The sequence below is a fragment of the Myxine glutinosa genome, chromosome 2, assembly GCF_964187855.1.
Source record: "Myxine glutinosa chromosome 2, kmMyxGlut1.1, whole genome shotgun sequence".
Lineage (NCBI taxonomy): Eukaryota > Metazoa > Chordata > Myxini > Myxiniformes > Myxinidae > Myxine > Myxine glutinosa.
The window spans coordinates 77,163,999-77,191,151 of NC_136262.1; the positions used below are offsets into that span (position 1 = coordinate 77,163,999).

Below are 27,153 nucleotides of genomic sequence, written 5' to 3' on the forward strand. Positions count from 1 at the left end.
AACCATCTGGAGAAATTTTAATATGTACACAATTTATACAGATTGCAATACTTTCAAAAGAAACATGTGGTTGTACAACAGCAAAATTAAATTCAAAAACAAAAATACTGGTGTATTTTAGCTGCAAAAAAAATAATTAAGAAATAAAAACACCTTTAAATAAGAAAAAGGTCGCCAGTCCAAAATGACCATAAATCAATTCACTGATGCAGTGCAATTACGGGATTGCATGGCGAGTCAGTTTGTGGGAAGGGGTGGGTGCAGGTTGTGGGATTGTGTGCATCTGTCCAGTAAAAAGAGGGGCTGGGTAGGGTATGAAGAAGAAGAAGAAGAAGAAGTAGAAGCAGAAGAAGAAGAGGAAGAAGAAGAAGAAATGAAAAAAATGTAGAAGCATGGAAGTAATTTACTGCGTTCAATAAGCATTTTTGATTTTGACAAAGGTAAATGATTGATGACAAATGCCAAAGATGCAATGCAGTTCTATCTCGTGATCCAGTTTTTATGTGCTTGTGTATGCCTGTGTGAAGCAGTCAGTCAGCAATTCTAATTTTCAACAGCCCAAACTTTATTCACCCCAGAATTTAAATACTGCTTTTTCAAATGGGTTCAAAAGACAATTGACTCAGTCACGTGGACCTGCGGACTCAGATACCATGAATCTATTGGCCCAATGTTGGTATAAGGCCAGAAGCATCAGCGTAGTTCAAACATGGCACCAACGTTTGGGAGACGGTTTTCAACCAATCACAGATTGTGGGTGACTAGACAAAGGCCTGGCATCGCTCCAAATACATTTAAATGCCCACAGACAGAAAAATATTTTTTGACGTGATTATATCGATTTTTAAATCAAACAAAGAACTGAACGTGGTTTTTGATTCTAAGAATTTTTTTGAGGTGTTACAGTTCAAAAAGCAAACCCATCAGGTACCACCCATAAAAAAAATTGCGATGACCACGTCATCTGTGTACAACAACAACATGCATTTTAAGGCCATTTTCCCTGCTAGAGCGGGGGTTAGCCTTGCGGTCCCCATGACAATCTTCTCCATTTTGCCCTATTTTCTGCATCTCCCCTTGTTAACCCCCTGGCCCGCATTCCTGTGACGCATCTGTGTGACGTAAAAAAATGAATGAATGATCGTTTTAAGGCCATTTTCCCTGCTAGAGCGGGGGTTAGCCTTGCGGGCCCCATGACAATCATGGTTCCCTGTTTGAGGCAATGTTTTTATGGCATGTGTACCAAGCTGCCATAAAATGAGCATTTCATAAAGATACTTCATGTGTGGTCTTTGGTACTGTTCATGAGGATTCTTAGCTGGTGAATAACTGTGAACATTGGAAGTTGTGTGGGGGGGAGAGTTTGAGTGGGGTGGGGTGGCTGAACTGCTGACCAAATTACTGCACCCAAATTCCAGGCCCTCAGCCTGGTGAGTGTACATGTGCATATGCGCGTGTCAAAAAATTTGGAAATTGGAACAAGTAGAAAAATATCACTGCCCCCTTCCCAACCAGAAAAAAAATAAATTAAAAAAAAAAGTATCAAAACATGCAAAGTTCTCTTAGCAACATTTTAACTTACCCAAGTGAAACTACAAAATAAAATAAAAAGAAAAGAATAATAAATAAAGACAAGAAGAACAAGAAAAAAAACCAAAAAATAAGAAGCCAACAGTGAAAATTTCCCCCATATACAAAAGCAACTTGATCCAGATGCTCAATATTTACCACAGGAGGTCAGCGTTGCAGTTCAACATTTGCCTCAAGATTGTTAATAAATCACTTCGTACAGAGTGGCTTTCTTATCGCCGGAACCCGTGACGATGTACTTGTCGTCCACGGAGATGTCGCAGCTGAGCACGGATGATGTTTCCTTGGACTGGAGAGACAGACAAAGCATAGCAGGTCAGCAGAGTTTGCGCAGAGAAAGGCATGGCAAATTTCCTCATCGAGCTGCAAGTAGTAAAAGGATGTCAATTTGCAGACGAGTTCCTCATAATCGCATTGCACGTGTAAACATCAATGCTAGAAAGTTTGAGCGTTTTCAAGTCAATTAAATCAGCAGCGCAAGTGCAGGCGATTGAAATCGCCACCGACTCGATGGGGAGCATGACAAATCTTGTGGTTTGAACCAAAAGTGGTTCAGCCAAATGGGCCAAAGTCCATGTTACACAATGAGTGAGAAACAGGGATGGTAAGATGGCTCAGAGGAAGTGTACTTCTTGAGATAGCTGGGTTACATTCCAGACCTGACGATAAACGGTCACCTTCACGTAAATGTCATGGCAGATGACCGTTAAGCTAGGGGCAACTGATGGAATTAACTGGTGTGCATTCAAAATCTCACCGAGTCTTTCCAAGAAGAGTGTGTCCACTCTCGGAAGAGCCAAAAGACATACATCCAACCTCAAGATTGAACTTTCAAACTTGTCTCCTCCTCTAAAACCTGGTGGCACCTTCGTGGGTCTGTCTCCGTTGTATGCTCCCCTTCCATCCCCCTCTCTCTCTCTTCAAATAGCACCAGTTGACTCCACTCGTAAGGCCGAATGCCCCAGTTCTGGAATACCCAAGGCAGTGCTCTGTGCACAATACTATCCCTCATCTTCATTTATGCTATCTGACAATGGAAAATCCTCATTGTTTGCAGATGACTCCACCCTCTGCCATAACATCCCTCATCTTTCAGATAGGAAGGTTGCATCCTCATTCCCCTCTTCAGACCCAAATAAATATATATATAAATAAATAAAAATCACAAGATGGTCAAATCACAATATGGTTAAAGTGGACATCTCTCTGACCATTCTCAGAGAGCCTCCTCAGCGTCGACGAGTGGCATTTCACTCAGGCCAACTGGCACGGTCTTCAAGCAGCCATCAATCATCTAGACTGGTCTCCCATCTCGACCGCCTCCGACATCAACTCATCCTGGGAATTCTTTCAAAGTAAATTGCTCTCTCTCATGCACAGATTTATCCCATCTCGTCTTCAGTTGTCATACCCTTCCTCCCGTCCATGGTACACGGAATCTTGTGGTGAGGCTGTTGCCCAGAAACAACTTGCTTTCGTCTCCTGGAAAGCAAATCCAACGGAAGGAAATCTCATTTCCTTTCACAAAGCCCGAAACAAGTGTGTGTCCACCCTCAGGAGAGCCAGGAAACAATATCTCTCCGCTCTCACGACCGAACTCTTATCTGTCTCCCTCTTCCAAATCCTGGTGGCGTCTGGTCAAATCTGTTTCTGGTGTTTGTTCCCCCTCCATCCCCTCCCTCACCTCAAACGGCCGCACGGCTGACTCCGCACGTGAAAAAGCTGAATGCCTCTAAATCTTGTGTCCCAAACCCATCCCTCTCTGTACCCACCGTACCCAGTCGTACCCAGCTGCTCCTGGACTCTGTGTCCTTTCCTCCTGACAAGGTGGAAAAGTTTGTCAACCCTCGACTCTGATTCTGCAACTGGTCCTGACGGCATCAGCCCACGGGTCCTAAAATCATGTTCTTCTGCTCTTTCACTCCCTCTCTCTGTTCTCTTCACCCTCTCTTTTGCTCAAGGTCATCTGCCATCTGCTTGGAAATCAGCCAACATCACCGCTTTGCACAAAAAAGGTGCAAAAACAGATCCGAGCAACGACAGACCAATCAGCCTTCTCCCAATTATCAGCAAAGTCATGGAATCCATCATTGCTTCAGATATGAAATATTTCCTCTTCTCCAATGGCTTGATCTCTGACCATCAATTTGGTTTTAGACCTGGTCACTCTACTCTGGACATGCTGCTTCTGCTTTCTCAACAATGGATGGAGGTCCTCAACGCCAAACAAGAAATTAGAGCTGTCTCCCTTGACATTACACGTGCCTTCGATACGGTCTGGCACTCCGCTCTGCTCACCAAACTCTCCCCCTTTGGTATCCATGGAAATCTCCACGCATGGCTGGCGGACTTCCTCTTGAGTCGTAGTCAACGTGTGGCCCTGAATGGGTTTCTCTCATCTCCTCTTCCTGCTCAGGCTGGAGTTCCCCAAGGCAGTGTTCTGGGCCCTATGCTTTTTCTGGTCTTCATCAATGATCTCTCTGACTCTCTTGAAAATCCTCTCTATCTCTTTGCTGACGACTCGACTCTCTGTCGCTCCATTCCTCATCCCTCAGAACGGCAGTCTGCAGCCTCCTCACTCTGCAGACCTGGACAAAATCACAGAGTAGGCAAACAAGTGGACCATGTCTTTCAATCCTGACAAATCTCACACTCTTACGACGTCTCTCCGAAAAGACCGACTGCACAACCCTCCCATCCACTTTCTGAATAATCCTCTCCAGGAAGTTCTGTCACTCAAGCTTTTGGGTCTCACTATCTGCCATGATCTTTCCTGGGAAAACCACATTTCAAATCTGGCCTCCAAAGCGAGTCACCGACTGGGCATCCTCCGTCGTGCGAAGTCCTTCCTTGGTACACCTGAGCTCCTCACCACTTACAAGGCTTTCATCCGCAGCTCTATGGAATACTGCTCTCCCCTCTGGTCTAGTGCTCCTGCCTCACACCTAGCTAGTCTTCACGCTGTTGAAACCAAAACGTTCAGAATCATTGGAATCTCCCACGATGAAACTAACTCCAAGGGCCTTTCACTCACTCACCGCAAGCAGGTTGGTGGTCTTTCCGTCTTCTACCGACTCCTCTCTGGCCTTGCCCGCCCCCGCCCCCCCCTCCCATTTCTCTCTGGGCTCTGTCCCCCAAATATTCCTGCAGGTCGCACAAGATCTGCCTGCAACCCTCTTATGGTTAAACTGCCAAAATCAAGACTTTCTGCTCACCTTCACTCCTCTTTTCTCCCGCCTCTGGAACAAACTCCCTCACTCTCTTCAATCCCACTCCACCCTCCAGGTCTTTAAAACAGCTGTTCACCACCATCTCTTATCTTCCCCCATCCAAAACCTTGATCTTTTCTACCCCTGCTAATTTCACCCAAAATCCTACACTTTTTTTTTTTTTTTTGAAATACCAACTTCTGTCTTGGAAGTCCTTGGTCCCCTTGTGTTTTATACCTCTCCCCCCACCCCTCCCCCCCTTCCCACGCCTCCTCCCCCCAAGCCCTCTCCCTCCCACACTTCTCCCTGCTCTCAAATGTTGTGTTTGTGTGCTTCCCCTTCTCTCCCCATCTTGTCTTCCGCTCCCTCTTTTGATATATTTTGTTTGTCTGGTTGATTTGTTTGTGAAATAAATGTTAGCTCTTTCACGAGCCTCGATTCAGTATACAAAAAACAAAAACAAAAAAACAGTCCTGACAAGTCTCACACTATCGCTCTCCAAAGGGGCCATCAGTCAATCTACCACTCTCACCCACCCCCCAATCTACTTTCTTCACAATCCTCTTTGGGAAGTTCAGTCATTCAAACTCCTGGGCCTCACTGTCAGCCATGATCTTTCTTGGGCAAACTGCATTTCAAAATTGGCCTCCAAAACCAGGTAACGATTGGGCATCCTCTGTCATACAAGCTCATTCCTTGGCACACATGAACTCCTCTCTACCAACAAGGCTTTCATCCACAGCTTTATGGAGTACTGCTCTCCCATCTGTGATGGCTCATCTGCCTCGCTCAGCGTGACGCCGTGTATAGCAAGGCCAACAAGATTATTGGAATCTCCCACGGTGAAGCTGATTCTATGGGCACATCACTGGTCTGTCTTCCACCACCTCCGCACCCTTTGCTCTTTCCGTGCCCCCAGGTTTTTCAGGATGCACACGGCCCACCATCAACCCCCTTATGGTGAAAGTACCTAAATCTAGCATCACCAATCTACATCTGGGATGGCTAAATCCTCCACTCATTCGTTCCTCTTTTTCCCCACCTGTGGAACGAACTTCCACATTTCCTTCAACCTCGTTCTTCCCTACATGTCTTCAAGCCAGCTGTTCAGCACCATCTCGTATCATCCCCAATACAAAACCATGATCATCTTTTCTTTGACAAAGACGAGTATTACTCCAATAATTGAAATGTCACAAAATTACATTATTTTGTTCTGAGAGGAAACGTGTATATGGAGGGACGGTGTTCATAATAAGCAGCAGAACCCCAGGTTCAACCAGAAAATAGGGCCATAGGTCCTGAAGCTCACCTGGATCAGGAGCAACAGTCAATGACGTCATAAAATTTTCCTGCTGATGTAATGCCCCCTGTAAGTTATGGCAGGAATTTTATGTTTTCGGCCAGATTTCAACCCGGTAAAGAGCACAGATCTTGATGTGGTCAATACACCTTTGTTAGGCATCAGATATTAAGGTTGTGGCCAAGTTTCATCAAAATCGTGCTTTTGGTTGAAGCGATAACGACTGAAGTGTTCACAGACTCACTGACGAGCCGACTTACACTACTCAATCACATAAGCTCACCGGACGAAAGTCCCGGTGAGCTAAAATAAAGCCTCAGGGTCCCAAAAGACAGTCTTCAACAACACGGACCAAAATACAACTTCAAAATGTCACAAAGCAACCATAGATCGTTTAAGGGTGGCTGAACTATTCTTACAACAGTATTTGGCCGAGCAACACACACCATCGGAATAGCAGTTCTTACTGTGTGTAAAACGTGGTACAACACTTTCCACCATCTTTTATCATGTGTTGATGAAATACACACTCCGCCATGTTAAAACACACGAGGGTATGGGTCGACATGGTTGTAATGTGGGAGAACATGGCGTTTAGGTATAAAACCTTTGGGATATCTCATCATGGGAGTTCGAGAACATACACATTTGTACATTTCATGAACAATTGTGATCACTGATGACAAGGCCTTCAAGATACAACATGAATAGACTGCACAATATCATAACTGCATTCACCATAGTATGACCATGTGGGCCCTTTAATACAATGAACCACAATAACCAAACATTATTAAAAATCTGAAGACACAGACAGATACTTGAAAATAAGTATTGGCATATTTTGATGAAAGGTGTTATCATGATCATGTTTTATTAAATAAAACTAAAGCGTTCAAATAACACCTTACCCCATGCAGTCTCGAGGAAAATAAATAAAAATAAAACAACGGGAAGGGCAAAATCGCTGCTTTGCTTTTCAAAGCCTGATCAACATTTCCTACGAGCCGCCATTTTGGCCGAATCTCCATATTCCCTAACGCTGAGAACATGAGCGGCAAATGTGATTGGTCGAGATAGGGTAAAAAAAAATTCCAGTCCTGCTAAACAGGTTTTTGGAAGTGCCAACAAGTCAATTTGTGTTTACACTTTAAGTCAAGTTTACACTTACACTTTGTGTTCAAGAATATAATTCAATTGAAATAAAAATAATTTTTTACGGTTGTAGAAAAACAATTATTTTTTTCTGAAAATTTACCACCATTGATGCAGCATCTTTTACACCACCTTATAGCAATTATTTGTGCCTGTTGTTTCTGTCCTTCATGATGTCCCTAAAACCAGTGAATTTCCTGTTTGGAATAATTTTCAATTTTGTTTGACTGCCAGACAGACTGAAGCAATTGCTTTTCCTTTCTGTGTGTATGTGTGATTGGACGAGATTCCGTACCAATTGCCAAATTTTGGAGCCAAAGCACTGCTGGATTGCAGGTTTGCGTTCCGATTCATGTTCTGATTAGTTTTCTAGTGTTCAGAACATTACATTCAATCGAAATAAAGTACTTCTTCGATCACAGACTGTCTGTAGACAGGCAGCGAACAAATTGCTTCGCAACCCCACTTTGCACGCAAGGTAAAAATGAATTGCATTTTACAATGCAATACCAGCAAAGAGCTCATCCTTAAGGATTGGAGGAAGAGCCCGCAGGACTCGGTCAGAGTACATACCATGCATGAAATTTCAAATATTTGGTGTGACCGCCGTTTTCATGCAAAACAGCAGATATCTGTTTTGGAAATCGTTAATATTTATGGATAAATACCATTGGCAGATTATTCCATGCATTCTGCAATTTTTCCCATAATTCATCTTTTGGTTTGGGTCGTTTTTCTTCCTGTCCAAATATTCAGACAACTTCTGATGTTAAGGTGAAGACTTTATGGACATTCTAATACTTGTAGAGTTCCTGACTCTGCGTTTCTTTGTAAATGTGTTTTAACGATATTTGCAGTGTGTTTGGGGTCGTTGTCGTGCAGGAAAACAAAGTTGGCGCCAATGAGCCAGCCTCCAAACCCTGATGGGATTTGAGGCCAGCATGATGGATTATGATCCGTTTATACTAGTCAGCATTCATTGTTCCTTCAATTCCCACCAAATCACCAACACCAGCAGCAAAAATACATCCCCAAACCTGAACCAAGCCTCCACCGTGCTTCATGGTAGGCTGTAGACCATTATTATTGTACTTCTCACTAACCCCCTCCCTACTCCCCCCACCCCTCTTCTGAAATACTGCCTTGTCTTTGTTCCTAAATTATCAAACTGACTCGGTACTTTGGAGTGACTTTCCTCAATGATTAGAATCCTAACTCGAGGTTTTTGGCCATATTTCAGTCTCCCTGCTTTATCTTTACACAGGGCTCGACAGCAACACGCCCATTGAAACCACTTTTGATAAGAGCCGGTAAATGGTAAATGAGTCCACTTGAACCCCTGATGTCTGTGTGCCAGTTCTTGTGCAAGTTCAGCACTATTGGGAGATAAGGCCAGATACTCAATCGCAGGATATCCCAAAACGTTGGACGGATTTGGACAAAACTTAGTGGACCGGTTGGGTGTCTGACAAGGACGTTTCGATTCGATTTTGGTGAAGATCTGAATATTGATTCGGATATGAGAATTATTTAATTCAAGTGATTCTAAACCATTGGGAGATAGGGCCAAAAACGATACATATCAGGATATTTTAAAAAGTTGTGGATAGATCTGGACGAAACTTGTTGGACGGATTTGTGTGTGTGACAAGGAAGAATCGATTCAATTTTGGTGAAGATTTGGATCCATATCCAACTCGTACAATTTTTTAAGTGATTCTTCACCATTGAGTCACATGGCCAACCAGGCGGAGGTATGCTCTCTACTGAGTGCCGTTATAGTTATCTTTGGGAATCACCTTGGTGTAAAATTAGTTTGAGTCTCATAGAGTTTGATATCTTAGGCATGGGTGTGAATTTATATTACCTGGAAGAGGGAAATTCCAAATTAGTGAAAAAAAAAAAATGTTAGCTCAAGTACTTGAACTCCCCTCTACCAACAAGGCTTTCATCCACAGCTTTATTGACTTCCCTTGCTCCCATCATACTCTTCCCAAAAGTACAGAATATATGATTTAAATTAAATAAACATGGTGGATCACATCAGTAACAAGAAAATGCACGTTTGGCAACAAAAATAAAAAGCCAGGTTTTTTTTGGTGAACCATGACAAATGTGTCATGGGTTTCTATTTTAAAGTGCCATTCTTGGAGATTGCAAGCGAGATCTTGAAAACCCGTAGGAGGACCAGCACAGTTTTGTTGAAAATGTCAAGATTATTCCACCCTCATCTATCTGAGCTAACGGAGAACGCAAGCTCACGCATGCATTTTGGGCTAAAATAAGTTAACTTTTCAGCCATGCTAGCCGAAGTAAGCAGCTCGTGGAGATGTAAACTCACTTGGAAGATGCTGGCACCGTACGGGGTTCTCCAAGCATTCAAGAGGTTGTCCTTGCCCGTGCTTATGAACCACTTTCCTGCAACAACCAAAAAAAGAGTTTAATCAAAATGAATGAATTGAATGAATGATCGTTTTAAGGCCATTTTCCCCGCTACTGTGGGGGTTAGCCTTGCGGGTCCCATGACAATCATGGTTCCCTGTTTGAGGCAATGTTTTTATGGCCGGATGCCCTTCCTGACGCCAACCCTTGGTCGCCTCTTCGATGCGCAGGGATACGGTGTGCCTATTCTAAACCGGGGTACACACCGGGATCATTCATCCCAGCAAGCTGGTACTCAATTTGCCGACCTCGGAAGGATGACAGGCTGAGTCAACCCCCCGGGTGTTAATTTAGCGATCGACCGAGATTCGAACCCAGGATCCTAGGATCCCAAGCCGGCACCCTAACCGCTAAGCCAACACCAGGCTAAGAGTTTAATCAAAATGAGGCACCAAAAACCAAGCACCTAATCTTCGACCTGGAAAAAACCTATAGGGACTTATGACCAAATGATGAGGCAGTCACATTGGTACAACAGCCATGCACCACATATACACCTCAAAAGTTGAACAGCATCCACCAACATTTAGGTATAAAGTGAGAACTCACCACAGTGTGCAAACTTCAGTGAGAGCACACAGCTTTCATGCAGGTGGAGCTGGTACTTGTCCGGCTTGCTGTGGTGCAACACCTCCACATTGCTGCTTTCCATCCCGACAGCCAACCACTCTCCCGTCGGACAGTATCCCAGAGAGAAGATCTACCAAGCGCAAGAGATACCATGTCAAATCAAAAGCATGAGATACGGGATACCAGTTACAAATTTCTCCCCGATGCCATGGGGTTACATTTGTGATGGAATGTGTCCAAATCACAAAACCGCTCGACAGTTTCCACAATTCACGAATAGACAACACAAACTCCCTCAGGATAATCAACCAATAGAGGCCGACCTTTCATTGTCATTCTGCTAATGACCAATCGGTTTGACCAAATCAAAGAAATCTGTTACATATCAACCAATGGTCGAATCTTGTAAATAATTTCAACCGTTTGTGCGTTTCTTTGGTTATTTCTCTTTCATGGCCGGATCCCAGCACATAAAGGCCCAAACATTTGCGTGTAGGTACTTCGGAATCTGGGCAAGGTTTTAAGCCCATTTTGAGGCCAAATGCTGCTATAAAATGTATATTGGGATGTGGGGTCAGGCAGTGCATGCCACCAACCCACAGGTAAAAGGTAGCCATCATGAGGCCAATGACTCCATAGCTTTCCCATGTCCACCACATCCAAAAACCAACACTGGAAAAAAAGCTCACCACCATATGGGCAATAACTCCACAAGTTTTCAATGCACAAGTGCCAGAACCCTTACGTAGTTTTTCCCCGTGCAGCGCCGGTTACCCAAACTAGTACCAAATCAGAAGCAAACAGCAATAATTGAGTCAGCTCCTCCATTAAAGATATAAATGGAGGCATTTTGTAAAATCTAAATTAAATAACTTTAAACCTGTTAAGCATTCAAAATGACATGGCATAAGCATCTGTTGAATTCCACTTACCACTTTGATAATTATGTAATAACTCGCAAACAACCTTGAACAGAACTGTTTCTTCTTGTCAATACCCAATTCTAAATAATGCTTGTCAAATTAATTAACCCCTCACTTAAAATTAGGATCCAAAGAAATAAAAATGTGAAAATTGGGTCAGTGCACCACCTCTGTCACAACAAGGTTCTTCTTTTCGTATGCAGCACATGGCCATGGGTAACATTTACAGGGCACAATTGTGTCGCTGATGCTGTTCCCCCTGTAGGTTAGAGCAGGAATTTTTTTTATGGTGCCGGTGATGGCTCGCCTACTCTTCATGAAGGGCACCATGGGACCTTTATTGTCAATCAACTAATGCCAGCAGATAGGAAACCCAATTCAATATCCAGCCAAGAGATGGCACATATTTATGAGAGTTTATCGCTGGGTCGGGTTGCAAACTTGGTTGGATAACTCCGAGGCGAGTGTGCAAATCACTGGACGATCCTTCCAGCCAAATAGGACTTTTAAAGTTCATTTTAGCAAAAGTGAAGAAGCAACAACATCCGTGTTATAGCTGTGCATGTTCAGAAATCAGATGAATTGTGCCACTAAGCTCCACCAACTTTGCAAAGGTTAGTGACAGCACACACCACCTCACCCCTTAGTGTCCAGCACATTTGCGCAAGCGCATCCTACGAAGTGGCTGCATGAATACCACCAACTGAAGGTTTTCAGTGAAACGGGACTTCGACCAAAACCAAATAAAATAAAATGGAAATAGATTGTAGACAATGAGAAGAGGAAAGCACGATTTACAAAGACTTCCTACCTGGGATGTGAAATCGTGCTGCTGCAGCTGTCGACCTTCACGCAAATCCCACGAGCGCACCGTGTTGTCCAGACCACCTGTCCAGAGCTTAGTGCCATCATGAGAGATGTCAATGCAGCTTGCACCGTCCGTGTGGCCTTGAAACTGTCTGCATGAATCCACCACGGTAAACACTCGGTAGATCCAAGGTCCCTCAAAAGTAAACCATCCCCAAGATAAGTCAACCCCAAGCACCCAATAATATATAATGAACAAGCAAATAAAAGGATCAATGGGACAGACATACCGCACGAGCGTCTGGTTGTGTAGATCCCACACGGCAATGTTTCCATCACTGCAGCAAGAAAAGCAGACTTTGGAGTCGGGGCTGATGGCGAGCGCATAGCACGCTGGTGCCGAGGAGGTCAGCTCAGCCTTGATGCGTGGGGTCGGAGCGGCGAGGTCCCAAATGGAGATAGTGCTAGCTTCACCTCCCACAATCAGAGTGCGCCCATCAGGCAACAGCTTGCAGGATCGAATGTAGTTATCACGGTTCTGCCACATGGATAAAAAAAAGAAATTAGTTACTATATTACCCTACAGTCTTGAACATCAGGCTGAAGATTCCTTTTCATCAATTTAAACTTGGCTGCAATTTAAAGATGAAAAAACTGGCAAGAAAAATTAGCTTTGCCAAAAAATAAAAGTTGAACTCCGAAGAGAAGGTGAGTGATGAGGCTCACCAGGCAGTCGAGCTGCGATACGGGGGTCTTGCTGCCAGGCTGTCCAATGTCCCAGATCTTGACGCAGCCCTTCCCGCCCGTGTACACGTGCCGCGTCGGGTTGCTTATGGTGACGGCACACACCACCTCACCGTGCGGCAGTGTGCTCAGCTGCCGAGCATGACGAGGAATTCCCGGACCCATGAGTGCATCCGGAGGGAAAGGTACAGGCTGCATCTGCCCATCTGCGCTCACGTGGAAAGAGTATGCCCTGGAGACAAAAACAACATGCACAAAAATAAAAGTCAACATTTTCAGCAAATAACATAAGCAAATGTTCAGAGTTTTTCACCAAAAAAAAAAACAACAACAAAAAAAACTCATTGGATGAAAATTTCAACTAAACTTCCATATCTGATAAAGAAAAGAAAATGGTAACGTACGGTTTGCCTCCAGGGACAGCGCCTGAGAGTGACTGAGGAACACTGGAGAGGCGCATGTGAGAGTGGGGATCAAATCCAACCTGCGATGAAGAAAAAGAAACACAGGGGCAATACCCCTGGCGCTCACCTGGAAGAATAAACGTATACTTCACTGACTAAATGTATTTTAAACCAATTTCAATGGTTGTGAGAAGACAGGGTAGCATGTGGAATCATACCAACATAATCATAAGACTTTAAACAAACAAAACTATTTTGGAGGGCAATTTTGGAGGTCAAGTTTCATCAGAATTGCATGTGTAGTTTCTGAGAAGAAAGCAAACACCGATTTTGGGAGGGGGGAGGGGTCAAACCTGGATCCACTTTCACCCCTGGTCGACCCCCTTAAACCCCGACTCTTTCAATGCCGTGAACAAACTTTAGTCACAACACAACGATTGTCATTTGTGCCAAATTTGGTCGCAATCCCATCAGCGGTTTCAGAGAAGAAGTTTCAAGTGTTTACGGATGGACAGACGGACTGACGACGCGTCACCACATAAGCTCCCCTGAACTTCGTTCCAGGTGAGCTAAAAAAGATTAAGGCGGCCGAATATTCCACAAAAAAAAAATTCAGTTAGTAGGAAGGATATTTGAAAAGCTCCACTTACAAACCAATTTTCATTCAATAATTAGCTGGTTCATTAGTAGCCTCACTCATGGGGTAACAACCCCAAACTATTGGGCATACCATGGGCGATCGTCCATATGCAGCCGCGGCAGCAGCCATGGCCGTCATTTGTGGTGCCATTCCATGTAGGCTGGCATAGGCTCCGGGACTGGCCAACTCCCCGTTGAGCCCCGGGTGGGGAAACATACCAAAGGGGCCTCCAAAAGGTCCGGCCGCAGCTGCAATAGGCATTCGGAAGCCTGGGCAGCAACAGGAAGAGGTTTCAATGCAAAAATATACACAAATCAGGCATAAAAAAACAGCGGAAAACAAATAAATAAAGCCAGGGACAAGAACGAGCCATGTCGAATACTTCAAGCACAAGGACAGAGCTCCAGTGCGTGGAAAGGCACAAAGCAAAGCGTATCAAGAAGTGGCGCAAAAAACTGCATTTAAAAGCAAAAGAGTCAAACTAACCGAGGGTATCTATGGAGGCAGATTTTCCAGCAATAGGTCGGAGTCCAACATGGGGACCAGGAATGCAGAGATCACCAACCGATGCGGGGGTGCTCGAGGCCGAGATTGGCGTATGAGACTTCTCATTCTGAAACACAATGGAACACTTAAATTTCTCCATTGATTAATTGCAAACAAAACCATTTAAAATTCCATGTAATGGCATTCACAAAGTGGAGGATGTGTTTCAATGGTACAGTGTTTGCACGAGGTCAATACGTGCCGTCCAAACAGCAATCAATCCTCAAAATGCATGATGGTTCACCCATATTCCCTCACTATCCCCACCCCAAAGGGGGAGGCAGAAAAATATCAATTGAAATTCTAATTAGCGAAACATCACGCCTCCAAAACACTTGAGCAACTGCAAGACACCCAACCGGCTTCGTATCCGGGAGCTGCCTGTGCTGAGAATCTACCTGCAGACCATGGCACACCGGCACCTCAGTAGACGATCGATTCACATCCACAACAAACAACAACATGCATTTTAAGGCCATTTTACCTGCGAGAGTGGGGGTTAGCCTTGCGGTCCCCATGACAATCTTCTCCATTTTGCCATATTTTCTGCATCTCTCCTTGTTAACCCCCTTGCCCGCATTTCTTCTTCCACCCTCTTTAGCCAAGTCTTTCTCGGTCTTCCCCGTCCTCTACTTCCTTCTACATTCATTTCCATCACTCTTCTCAACCAATCACTTTCATCCTTCCTCAAGACATGACCAAACCATCTCAACCTGTTCCTCTTCACAGCATCAATCACAGGCTCTATTCCCATCATCTTTCGCAATTCATCATTTCATGGTTCTCTTTTTGAGGCAATGTTTTCATGGCCGGATGCCCTTCCTGACGCCAACCCCCTTAGTCGCCTCTTACGACACGCAGGGATACGGTGTACCTATTCTAAACCGGGGTACACACCGGGATCAGATCAGATTCCCGTCTGAAACCTCCAAACACACAATGGTGCACCGACAGCTCAAAAAGGACAACGCAAATAGACAAAGATACCTGAAGCGCCTCTTGTACAAAAGTGAGGACCAACCCGATGAGACAACGTTCCACGAAAGGCAAGCATTGAAAGATTGTCCGGGTACTTTACAGCAATTTTTTCCGCACAAGCACTGCGCCAATTACAACATGCCTTGCACTAAGTGGACACCTGAAAACAAACTAAGAGCTCCAAGAAAAACCTGTAAGTTAAGACGGAGCACAAAGTGCGCCAAAATTTTAAATTAAATCACTTTAAAAATAAAACAAAATCTGCAAACTGCACTTTCGATCAGTCTCTCCAAACCACAGCCCTAAACACTCACATCAACACAATTCAATTGTCCTGGCAAGGTAACTGCACGGCCAGCTATGTTAGTACTAGAACAACAGAAAAGCAGCCAAAAATCACCAAAGTACAACCGCAGAGTGTTAGCACAGACGTCCCTCCGACGGGATCATACTCACTTGGTAAAGTGTCGGATGAAGAAAACAAAAACAAACAAAAAAACATCGAAATTAAATATATTTAAAAACCTGCACAAGGTTCGAAGCAATCTTGTACAACGTAGTGTCAGACATGTGGTGAGACGATGCACGAGACTCAATGAGTTCAGGCTACACCGCACAATGAAGTTTTGATCCCTATAGTTGAAGTGGGTGTTTATTAAAGGAAATTAAACAAACCACTGCTTTTATTGGTCAGATTACCACCACCGTCCAACATCCCTCAACATTATTTAGCTTTCTACGGAATTGCCACAGCTGTAGAAAGGTGGAAAACCCTGGTGCATCAAAAGCACCACCAACCTGGCACATTTCCTTTGAGCGGGAGGACGGCGTGCTACTGGAGGACGCTACGGACGCTGGGCTGTGGGGCGTGGCCTCCTTACGACCATGTCCGTGTGACCGGTCCAAACCGTTCTCGCGGGGAAGATGACCCGGGCTTCCACGTGGCGACGACGGTTCCTGTGGGAGGTGAAGCATTAAACGGATAACTTCAACACAACAGGAAGCTCAGATGGAAAGAAAAAGAAAACAAAACAAGTGAAGTTAAAAAGCGTATGCAAGCAACAAAACCCACCTCGTTCGAAACATCCACAACAAGATTGTCATCACTTTTGTCGGCATCACTGTCCTGCAGGAGGAGCAAATGCGTTTTACATTTACTCCAAGTGGAAAATGAAAAATGACAAACTCTGAGAAAATGGTAGCTTATAAAATACCTTTGGGTCATTCTCGAAGCAAAACAGAGTACGTTTTACAGAATCCATCATTACAAGTCATCAAAGCTCTTCACAAGCTCTCAATCTCTGGCAATTATTCTTTCATCATAATCATAATCATCATCATCATGTACCACACTCTTATGCAGAGCGTTGGTGCTGCCGAAGCTGAAGCCACAATCCTGGTCAAGTTGCCACTCCGGCTCAGGAAGTCAGTGAAGGAATTTGTTATTTATTCAGAGTGCCGGTGATAACTCACCTACTCTTCCAGGAGGACCGTGGGATCTTTAACGTTCAACTAATGCCAGCAGACAGGAGGTCTAGTTTAACATCCGTCCGAGGGACGGCACATACATTGATGAATCATTCTGCCTGTGAAACACCGAGATGAGTTTATAGCTGGGTCAGGATTCCAACCCAGGCTGGACAGCTTAGAGTTGTGTGTGCGTACCTGTAGGACATCATGCCAGACAGTTCGTTGGGAATGCTAAATCCAACTCTATTGGGGATCCATTGCATCGCAAGACACAATGTGGGTTTGCCAATCATACTCTAGTTCGTTCAAACTCCACTTATGGAACTCGTTTTGTAATTTTAATACTGGTGGAGATCGAAATTTCTCAAACATCGTGCGATCCCCTCATAGACATGTCTCATCAATCCCAACTTTCTTGACAAGCTACAAGTGGAACAAAAGGACTTTTAACCAGACTTGGTCAGTGGTTAGAGGACAGCAGTTTGAATCAGATCCTGGCTGAATCATACCAAAAGCTTTCAAATAATGGTCCGTGCTAATTTATTTATGCTCACCATTTCAAAAAAGAAAATAGAATATATATATATATATATATAAATATATATATCTTTAGCAGATATGCACTTTATATATAAAAACACAGTCACGTGAAAAAGTAAGTACACCCAATGTAAAGTTTTAACTTTTCCAACATATTTCAACATACAGCTATTTGATCTTCATTTCAACAATATTGATAGAGAAAAGTGATATAATATAACAAATATCATGAAACATTTACATTTTGTAGTCCATTGTATAATTTAAATAAACATAAATGCAAATTTCGCATGTGGAAAAAGTAAGTACACCCTTACATTTATCACTGCTTCAAATACCTAAAATTAGAATCAGGTGCACCAGCTCAGGTGCAAATGATTAGAACATCTTTAGAGAGGATCTTGGAGGAACCTGTCTTATTTAAACCTCAGACATTTAGTTTGGTTTGCTCTTTGTTGTTGAAGTGTGCGGCGTCACCATGCCTAGATCAAAAGAGCTCTCCGAGGCCTTCAGAAAGAAGGTTATAGATGCCTACGAGTCTGGGAAGGGATTTAAAAAGATCTCCATACAATTTGAAATCAATCATGCGACTGTGGAGAAGATTCCAAACAACTGCCAACTTGTTCAGGCCAGGCCGCCTCAGGAAGTTCAGCCCGAGAGCAGACCACAAGATGCTGAAAGAAGTCTCGAAGAACCACAGAATGTCATCACGGAACCTACAGGTAGCTCTTGCCACTGTTTATGTTAAAGTGCACGAGTCTACCATTAGAAAGAGGCTGCACAAATTTGATCTACATGGGAGGTGTGCCAGGAGGAAACCTTTGCTGTCCAAAAAGAACATCAGGGCAAGACTAAAGTTTGCCAATGAACACCTCGGCAAAGACCAGCACTTCTGGAACAATGTGCTCTGGACAGATGAGTCAAAGGTAGAGCTATTTGGCCACAGTACCAGAAGACATGTTTGGCGAAAACCAAAGACAGCATTTGACCACAAGCACCTGATACCAACTATAAAGCATGGTGGTGGAAATATTATGGTTTGGGGCAGCTTTGCTGCATCCGGGCCTGGGCAGCTCACCATCATATAATCCACTATGAATTCTTCATTGTACCAGAGGGTGCTTGAGGATAATGTGAGGCCATCTGTCGGAAAGTTGAAGCTCAACCGAGGGTGGACCTTGCAACATGACAATGACCTTAAACATACCAGTAAATCCACCAAGGAATGGCTGAAAAGAAAGAAATGGAGGGTTCTGGAATGGCCAAGTCAAAGCCCGGATCTAAATCCAATCGAGATGTTGTGGGGGTATTTGAAATGAGCTGTGCATGCAAGAAACCCCTCAAACATCGCACAGCTGAAAGAATTCTGCATGGACTAGTGGGCAAAAATTTCTCCCAGTCGATGTGAGACGAGTACACAGTTATAAGAAACGCCTATTTGAGGTTGTTTCTGCCAAAGGGGGCAATACCACCGATTAGAGCCAAGGGTGTACTTACTTTTTCCACATGCGAAATTTGCATTTATGTTTATTTAAATTATACAATGGATTACAAAATGTAAATAAACCACCGTTTAGAGGCCATTTTTCCCCGCAAAGCGGGGGTTGGCCTTTTCGGAGACCGTGGTTGTTGTTGTTTTTTGGTCCCCTTTTTGAAGCAATGTTTTACGGCCGGATGCCCTTCCTGACGCCAACCCTTTTTGTCGCCTTTTTACGACAAGCAGGGAATTACCAGTGAACTGGTACTCAAATAGCCGACCTCGGAAGGATGACAGGCTGAGTCAACCCCCCTGGCGTTAATTCAGCGATCGACCGGGATTCGAACCCAGGATCCTTGGTAATCCTAAGCTGGCACCCTAGCCGCTAGCCCAACACCAGGGCACCAGGATTACAAAATGTAAATGTTTCATGATATTTGTGATATTATATCACCCTTATCTCTCAATATTGTTGAAATGAAGATCAAATAGCTGTATGTTGAAATATGTTGAAAAAGTCCAAACTTTACATGGGGTGTACTTACTTTTTCACGTGACTATATTATATATATACACAGACTTGGCATTTAATATGGAATGTGTTTTTTTTTCTTGACTTGGGTTTACTTTCTGAACTCAGTATATCAATCTGGTGAGTTTATTTTACCCTTAGGTGATGTCTTTGTTGAAAGAACCATGTCAGTGATTGTCTTTTGCAGCAAGAAGTCAATAACAGGATTATATCACAGGTGGCGTGATAAAATGTAAGGACAGGTACATTTGACGATTGGCTTCACAATCGGGTATATAAGGGTTGTTGTGTTCTGTATTAGTGGAAAACAACTGCTGCACATCTACAAAAGTTATTTCCGCTTCCTCTGGAGATGGTCCGTCAACTTGACAATGCTATTTGTCATGGAGTGGTGGCTTTACGAAATTCTGGCATGAAACAGCGTGCTATTGCTCAGCAGTATGGCATCACTCAAGGTCAGGTGCCAAAGATCCTGAAACGAAATGCTCAGAGGGGTGTCCCGACTCCAATACCGAGGCCAGGACGTCCACGCAGAACCACAAGGAGAGATGATCGACAGCTGCACCGGTTAGTCTGCAATGGCTGTACCAAGTCAGCTAATCGGCTTAAGGCTGAGTGGCAGCAACTGACAAATGTGCCTGTATCCAGAAGGCTGGTCAACCAACGACTGGTTCAAGCAGGCTATCGTGCCAGGCGTCCCCTGAGAAAGCCACGCCTGACCAGACAACACAGCCAGCACCGATTGCAGTGGGCCAGAGAGCACCGTCAATGGCAGCCAGGACACTGGAATCACGTGACCTTCAGTGACGAGTCTAGATTTCTGGTCTATCGTCAGGATGGCCGCGTCCGAGTACGCAGACAAGTGCATGAAGCCCACAACAAAGATTGTATAGTGCCAAGAGTTCAAGCTGGAGGTGGTGGGGTGACCGTTTGGGCTGTTTTTCATGCAGGGGGCAAAACTGACCTGGTTGTTCAGAATGGAAACCTGAACCAGTTCAAGTACAGGGTCATTCTGCAAGAAACATTGCTTCCATTTGCTCGTGCAGCCTTTCGAGGAAACTTTGTCTTCCAAGATGACAATGCACGGCCTCATCGTGCTCGCATGATCCAACACGTTCTTGCTGACCGTGGTGTAGAGCATATGGAGTGGCCTGCCATGTCCCCGGATATGAATCCAATAGAGAACTTGTGGGCAGAATTAACGCGTCAAATCAACAACTTGGACCAGCAGCTTACCTCTGTGCGTGAATTGCAGCAGACTATTGTCACTGCATGGCAAGCGATTCCTGTCCAAACCTTGGCAAATCTCGTGAACAGCATGCCTCGACGTGTACGTGCTCTCCTGAATGCTCGTGGGGGTTACACAAAGTACTGAACTGTAATTTTACTGTCCGTAATCCCAGTCATAATTTAGCTTTTGTTTTTGTTGAATTTTTTTTGGCTAATGTGCAAAATAAAGAGATACTTCTGGAAAACGTACAGAAGTTTAACACAGTACTGTCCGTGAATTGAGTTCGATATCAGTTTACATCACCTTCAAGGATCAATTTATTTGCTTCGAAATGTCAAATGTGGTTTTTGTTTCTTTTAAAGGTCATATTAACAAAATCTAGATTCTAGAATAATTTCAACAAAATTCCAATGAACTTTTGGTTCTAAGTCATCTTGAAAAGTAAGTTCACCCCCACAAAAAAAATATTCCATATTAAATGCCAAGTCTATATATATATTTATATATATATATATATATATATATATATATATATATATATATATATATATATATATATATATATAATTAAAAAGAATAATAAAAAGGATATGGTACGATCAAACAACCATAGGTTGGCAACCATTGCACAGGCTTGATGGGCCTAACAGCATCCTCCTGCATTGAAGTTCCTTGTAAACGAACTCATTATTACTTCAAACCCATTGATTAATGATGCAATCTTGTTTGCCAAATCCCACAATTCATAAATGGCCAATCCCATGATGGCAGAAGTTGAACAAAACTTCCATTGGCAAATCAAAATTCAACAGCAACATCCACGTCGACTCAGTACTTCTTCTTTTTTTTTGTACAGTTTGTAAACTCAGACGTCCCTGAACTATCGACCAATCACACGAACTTACCGAGCTAATCAAAAAGCACATCGCTTGGTTCCTTTAAAGTCTAGTCTAAGTCAACAATGACCAACCTGCAAAATATACTTCCTCATGAGGGATTGCACGAGCACTCCTCAAAAAAATTAATTACATTTCCTTCCTCATCCTGTGTTACATTCGTATTCTGTTATCCTCTCCCATTCCCAATCTGTAATGATCCAACAATTCACAATGGGTTCTTACAAGCAGACAATCTCAATAGATCCTCGTGTGAAAATTTAAAATTCCAAAAACCTTAAACCAACATTCATTAATCAACATTCCCAGAAGAAAAACAACAACAAAAAAACTAAGGAAAATGTTAAATTCATTAACAACTCCTCAAAACAACTTGAATTTGCTTACATAATGATTCACAACTTCTTTCGAATCCATTTTCCGCTTTTTGTTGTCTGCAGCGAAATCCGTCGAGCTTCTGAATTTCTCACTTCCGCGGAGGCTGCCAGCTGGAGAAACCGACTTGCTCTGTCGTATGAAAAAGGGTGCAAGTTGCAAACTACAGCAGCTGGCACAACTCCAAATGGAAAATAAATAAATAATTCACTCCCAACCATGCATCTTCCGTCAAACTTCTCACCACGTTTGCAAACCTAATCTACAAACTCCAGTCATGTCAAATTGTTAATGGAAATACACCGAGTCTGCTCAAGGCCTGCGTTCAGCGTTCCGCACCTTTGAAGTGACGCAGGCGTGCGTTGCAATTCAACATGTGCAAACTTATCCAAAAGGCAAACAAAGCAGCAAGGTTTTTATGGAAGTGTTTGTTTGACAAAACCAAGCCACTCAGGGACACTTACCGGTCCTGGATCCCTGTCAGCTGCTCGTCCGTGCCATCAAGATATGAAGGAGAGAGAGAGAGAGAAGGGAGGAAAGAGGGAGGGGTGGTAGCAGGATAAGAGGCAGACAAAACACCATTACTTAAACCTCAAAACAAAACCTTGTTACACAATAGGAGGAAAAGAAATAAAATAAAAACCGCATTTAGACTCGCAGCAAGCATAATAAGGCAATGAGAAAGCTGCCTGCGAGCGATGAACGAAACATACAATCACTTCGCAATATGGCCGCGAACTCGAGCAAAGCATTTAATGAGTTTTCATAGAGGCGAATGCATCGTGAAACTCAAAGTAATTACGAGGCAGAGTCGCCAACGCCATGACAAACAAACCAGTGAACCGCAGGCATGAGAATTCGAAATTCACACGCAGTCAGGTGCTCGGTGGCAATAACAGGTACAAGGTGCTAAACACGTTAACTTTGGTTAAAATTGGAGAGCGAACAGTCATTGGCAAACGTCCCTCCCGGTGATCACAGCACAGCATACATCTAACCGGCGGCACCTTGAACCTTGCTCGGGCTCAGCACCCACCTCTGTGGTTGTCCACGTGGTGGTTTTTCTCCTCCTTGCTGAGCAGGTGAGGCGGAGGAGCCAGGGCTCCGGAGAGCGCGAGGAGGCCCGACGCCGCGCTGGTACCCGGTGGGAGGCCGGGAGGCTGAAGGCCGGCCGGATGAGAGGATAGAGGTAAAGGTGGTGCATGGGCGTGAGCCAGGTGCTGAGCTTGCAGTTGTTGGTGCTGCAACGGCACAACATGAAGAGGACTCGAAATGCCTCGAGCTTGCAAACACGTTCGAGAAGCAGAACAATTCGCGATCACGTGTTGAAACTCGACTAATTGCTGCGGTTCCACGTTCAAGACGACACTTTTAGAATGCCCGAGTCGGTAGTCTCCATTACCGATAAAAGTTTGCCTTTGCATGTTGTTGAACATTTAATAATGAAGAATCCCAACAATCTACCTGTTGCATACCAGGTCAATGCTTCACGTGCCTCCACAGTGCAATTAAAAAAGCCCAAAGCAAGGAGAGGTAGGCTCATCTGTGGAGCAACAGGCCAATCTTGGACAGGTTGAAAGCCTGCACTACATTTCTACACCCTGAAGGGCACTAATCTGTCAGATTATGAACTACAAACAGCCGCACTTCACTGAATTAATGAATGAATGAATGAATGATCGTTTTAAGGCCATTTTCCCCACTAGAGTGGGGGTTAGCCTTGCGGGCCCCATGACAATCATGGTTCCCTGTTTGAGGCAATGTTTTTATGGCCGGATGCCCTTCCTGACGCCAACCCTTAGTCGCCTCTTACGATGCGCAGGGATACGGTGTACCTATTCTAAATCGGGGTACACACCGTGATCATTCATCCCAGCAAGCTGGTACTCAATTTGCCAACCTCGGAAGGATGACAGGCTGAGTCAATACCCCTGGCGTTAATTCAGCGATCGACCGGGATTCGAACCCAGGATCCCAAGCCGGCACCCTAACCGCTAAGCCAACACCAGGCTACTTCACTACAGGAACCAATTTCCACGTATCCAGGTTTGGTACAACAACCAGTCAAGAGAATCACGAAAACACTACCACTTGTCAACCTCCACCAACTTCATTAGAGCGACCGCCCGACGGGCCAAGATTTGCAGTAAAAACGAGAAACAAACCGGGCTCAGATTGTGCAGTCCACGTACCCCGATGATGGCGTTGAGCTCCGACATAGTCACCTGCTTGGCTCTTTCCACGGCTTGGATCACCTGCTGCTGGTGCTGAAACGCAGTGACAAAAGGAAAGGAAAGAATCGAGCATTGGCCAAACCAACATGCATTCATTCATCCATTCATCCATCCATTCTAGATTGGTTAACCTGCAATGTTCTCAGATCCAAGGACATAACGTGATCACAGATTCAACATGGCCGACTCAAAACTAGACCCGAACAAGAGATTTGAAACAAAGCCGGACTACTGGTACACAAACGATGCGCACTTTAGCAGGTTGTTACTAGGACGTGATCTACAATCACGAGAATCGCAACCGTAGTTACGGCCCCACAAATGGAAATCATACTCACCATAGCAGGAAATTGCTTTTTTTGGTTATCAGCTCACACAAAAGCTTTACACCACCATTTCCACATCATCCGACAACCCTTCACCTCCCTGCCACAAATTCTTTAATTACAGCCGGCGCACATCCCTCCCATTCGCCAGATCCATTAACCAAATAATGATGCAAGTAATGCCCATTTGAGGACAGAGGGCTCGTACTAATGTGGAAATAACAAGCCCCATAGGGCAGGCTGCAGATGGCTTTCTGGCTCGCTCTTAGCTCAGCCACAAATGCACCGAACGGACAACGAAGGCACAAACATGGGCAAACAGACGAAGGGCGTGGAGGTGGGGCTGGGTCACGGAGGAATGGGGGTCACGGAGAAAAATTGGGGGACATGGGGGGAGGGGGGAGTTGCGCTCACCTCCGGAGACAGGAAGGGAATAATTTGAGCGCAGATTGCGTTCAGCCTTTTCACAATTTCCATCTGAAACAAAATGGGAGTGATTAATGGGGCGCACGCCTCGCTTGGAGACCCGGAATGTATGAACAGCGTGCAATTTCACACGGGCCCGGCGAGCGGGAGGAAATAACGGGGCATCGCATGAGGGGACGGGGCAATGAGACGGAATAAACTTGCTCGCAGACCCAGCGAATGCCCACGCTTCAAATTAAAGATAAAAATAAATAAAACATTACACGCAAAAATTAAAGCATAATAATAATTAAATAATAACAATAACTCAAACCAGCAGCTGGAGTTAGTGCCCACCAGACAGCAATTACGTTAGCATTTCCTGAGGCTTCATGGCCCCTTGGGAAGGCAGGGTGAGGGGGATAGAGGGGGGGGGGGGGCCGGGGCTGGGAGATTCGATGTAATAACCGGAAGGCCCCGTCTTGGCGTACTGCATTACGGCGCATTACTACCCAGGGATGGCTGCGGGGTCCCTGCGGACAGAGCTGATGCTTATTTTTCCAGCGGGTTCCAGTAGGAGCACCTCGGAAGCACAAAATGACCCAAACGCAGGGAAAAAAATTATTGTTGGACTACACAGACACGACCCTAAGGAGACGTCGAGATTACGCTGCTACGGTCGTATCAGGCAAAGGGGAGGAAGCAGTTTCACTTTGCTGGGAGATCCTCGGAAAACACCTGAAACGCACCTGTTTGTGCATCTCAATGTTCATTCCATAGGACATTTCGTAATACTGCAGACAGACAGACAGCAGGTTAATAAAGAACCTCGATCATATCCTTCAGTAGTGTATGTACACACCTGCAGGGGCGTAGTGCAATGCAGGTGAGAAATAACCGATTGAAAAAGCAGAGCGGTTCTTGGTATTGCAGTGGTAAATGATGCGTGGGTGGGTTGGGGTGGAATGGGGGTTGGGAAGAGGAAAATAAAGGGATTGGAGGAGGTGGGGAGGGAAAGGAAGCTTTTGTGCCAAACGAGTTTCGGATTCCATCCCTCCAACCCATTTCCATCACAACAAAGCGTCGACTCAATGGGCTTACCATGACGTAATGACGTTGCATCTCCGTTTTCTCACTCGCCAGCTTCTCGCATTCCAACTTGAGACTGTCCCGAAGACACAAAACGCACGTAGAACACCAGACCAAGGAGGGGGGCAAGATTGTTGGCTCCTTGTGAAGGTTTTACAATAAAAAGGGACAATTTAAAGACATAACTAATCCGAGAAGTTTGTTCGACCGACGTGGTCCAAGTGATGCAGCAAACGGACAATTCGATACCGTTACCGTCGGTGGAACGTACCTGTGGTACTGGGCTTGTAGAAACTGGAATTCCTCCTTAATGCGGTCGCAAGTTTCATTGATGGCGAATTTGAACGGCTGGCCAGACTGGGGCGGGGCCTGGGGCGGGGCGAGGGCGGGGTTAAGAAGCACGTGTTATAAAAGGTCAGAGGGTGACGTCATAGAACGTCGGCGGAGCATCCTTTCCCCTCCACACCACGTGGGGTGTAAAACCCTCATGATCGCCCGATTCCATCGGAGTCCGGGGATGAATACGGCCCCCGCCTCTAGTCCCCTTTAACCCCCGCGACCCCTCACCCCCCCCCCCTCCTCTCGCCGGATCTTATCCCGACAACAATCGCCGGCGGTTTTATCAAGAGCAGCCATCCGACAATAACCGGCGCCGCCAAAACGCATCTCTGCAATGTCCCCCCGGAAATAATAAATATATAAATAGGTATTAAAAGTACGAAGCGTTTTATATTTAATGGGGGAGGGCGGGGGAGCGCAGCATCAAAATAATGTTACAAATGTACACGCTCCGGGCGGCAGCTGTGAACACGGCTCATGGAAGCAAAACCGGAGCAAGGCGCCGCCACGTACCGGATGCCTCGCCTGTGGGTACATATCGAGGAGCCCCGAGGCTCCGGAGCCGCCAGCGAGGGCTTTCCTCAGCACGTCCTCCCGACGAGGCGAAGCGAGCTGGCGCGCTCAACAAAGGACGATTGCGAGGAGGAGGAAGAAGAGGGGGCCGCCGACGAGGAAGACGACGAGTTTGGCGCGTCGGCCGTGCGGGATCGGCTAGCCGAGAACCCGCGCTGCTCAAAGCGGCGCGGACATTCGCTATAATCGCGGCCGTTTCGCCCGAGAATTCCCGCACGCTCCCTGCCGCCAGCACGGCTATTAGCGGCCGCCTCGCTCCCATCTGCCGGCCAGGGGAATGACGCGAGGCGAATTTGCATACAAGCGCCGCTGTTTGCCTGCGCAAACCAATTAGAAGCGAGCCTGGCTTGCCTGT

The 27,153-nt window shown here is 45.1% G+C and overlaps 1 protein-coding gene across 2 annotated transcripts; it reads right to left on the bottom strand.

The window, feature by feature from the left end:
• On the bottom strand, nucleotides 1-27,153 carry LOC137421675 (transducin-like enhancer protein 4). Of its 2 annotated transcripts, none has more exons than XM_068107955.2 (20): nucleotides 26,739-27,153; nucleotides 26,158-26,255; nucleotides 25,899-25,962; nucleotides 25,547-25,591; nucleotides 24,807-24,869; nucleotides 23,998-24,099; nucleotides 22,869-23,073; nucleotides 22,297-22,316; nucleotides 21,845-21,964; nucleotides 16,384-16,437; nucleotides 16,110-16,268; nucleotides 14,274-14,400; nucleotides 13,878-14,056; nucleotides 13,148-13,227; nucleotides 12,726-12,975; nucleotides 12,290-12,537; nucleotides 12,004-12,151; nucleotides 10,249-10,399; nucleotides 9,599-9,675; nucleotides 1-1,879 (listed from the first exon to the last, which is right to left on the bottom strand). In XM_068107955.2, exons 1-20 carry the CDS (start codon nucleotides 26,760-26,762, stop codon nucleotides 1,772-1,774), a joined length of 2,322 nt encoding a protein of 773 aa, XP_067964056.1. In that variant the 5' UTR covers nucleotides 26,763-27,153; the 3' UTR covers nucleotides 1-1,771. The 2 variants fall into 2 exon arrangements, with proteins under 2 accessions (XP_067964056.1, XP_067964057.1); XM_068107956.2 differs by having other exon boundaries at nucleotides 24,025-24,099; nucleotides 26,739-27,077.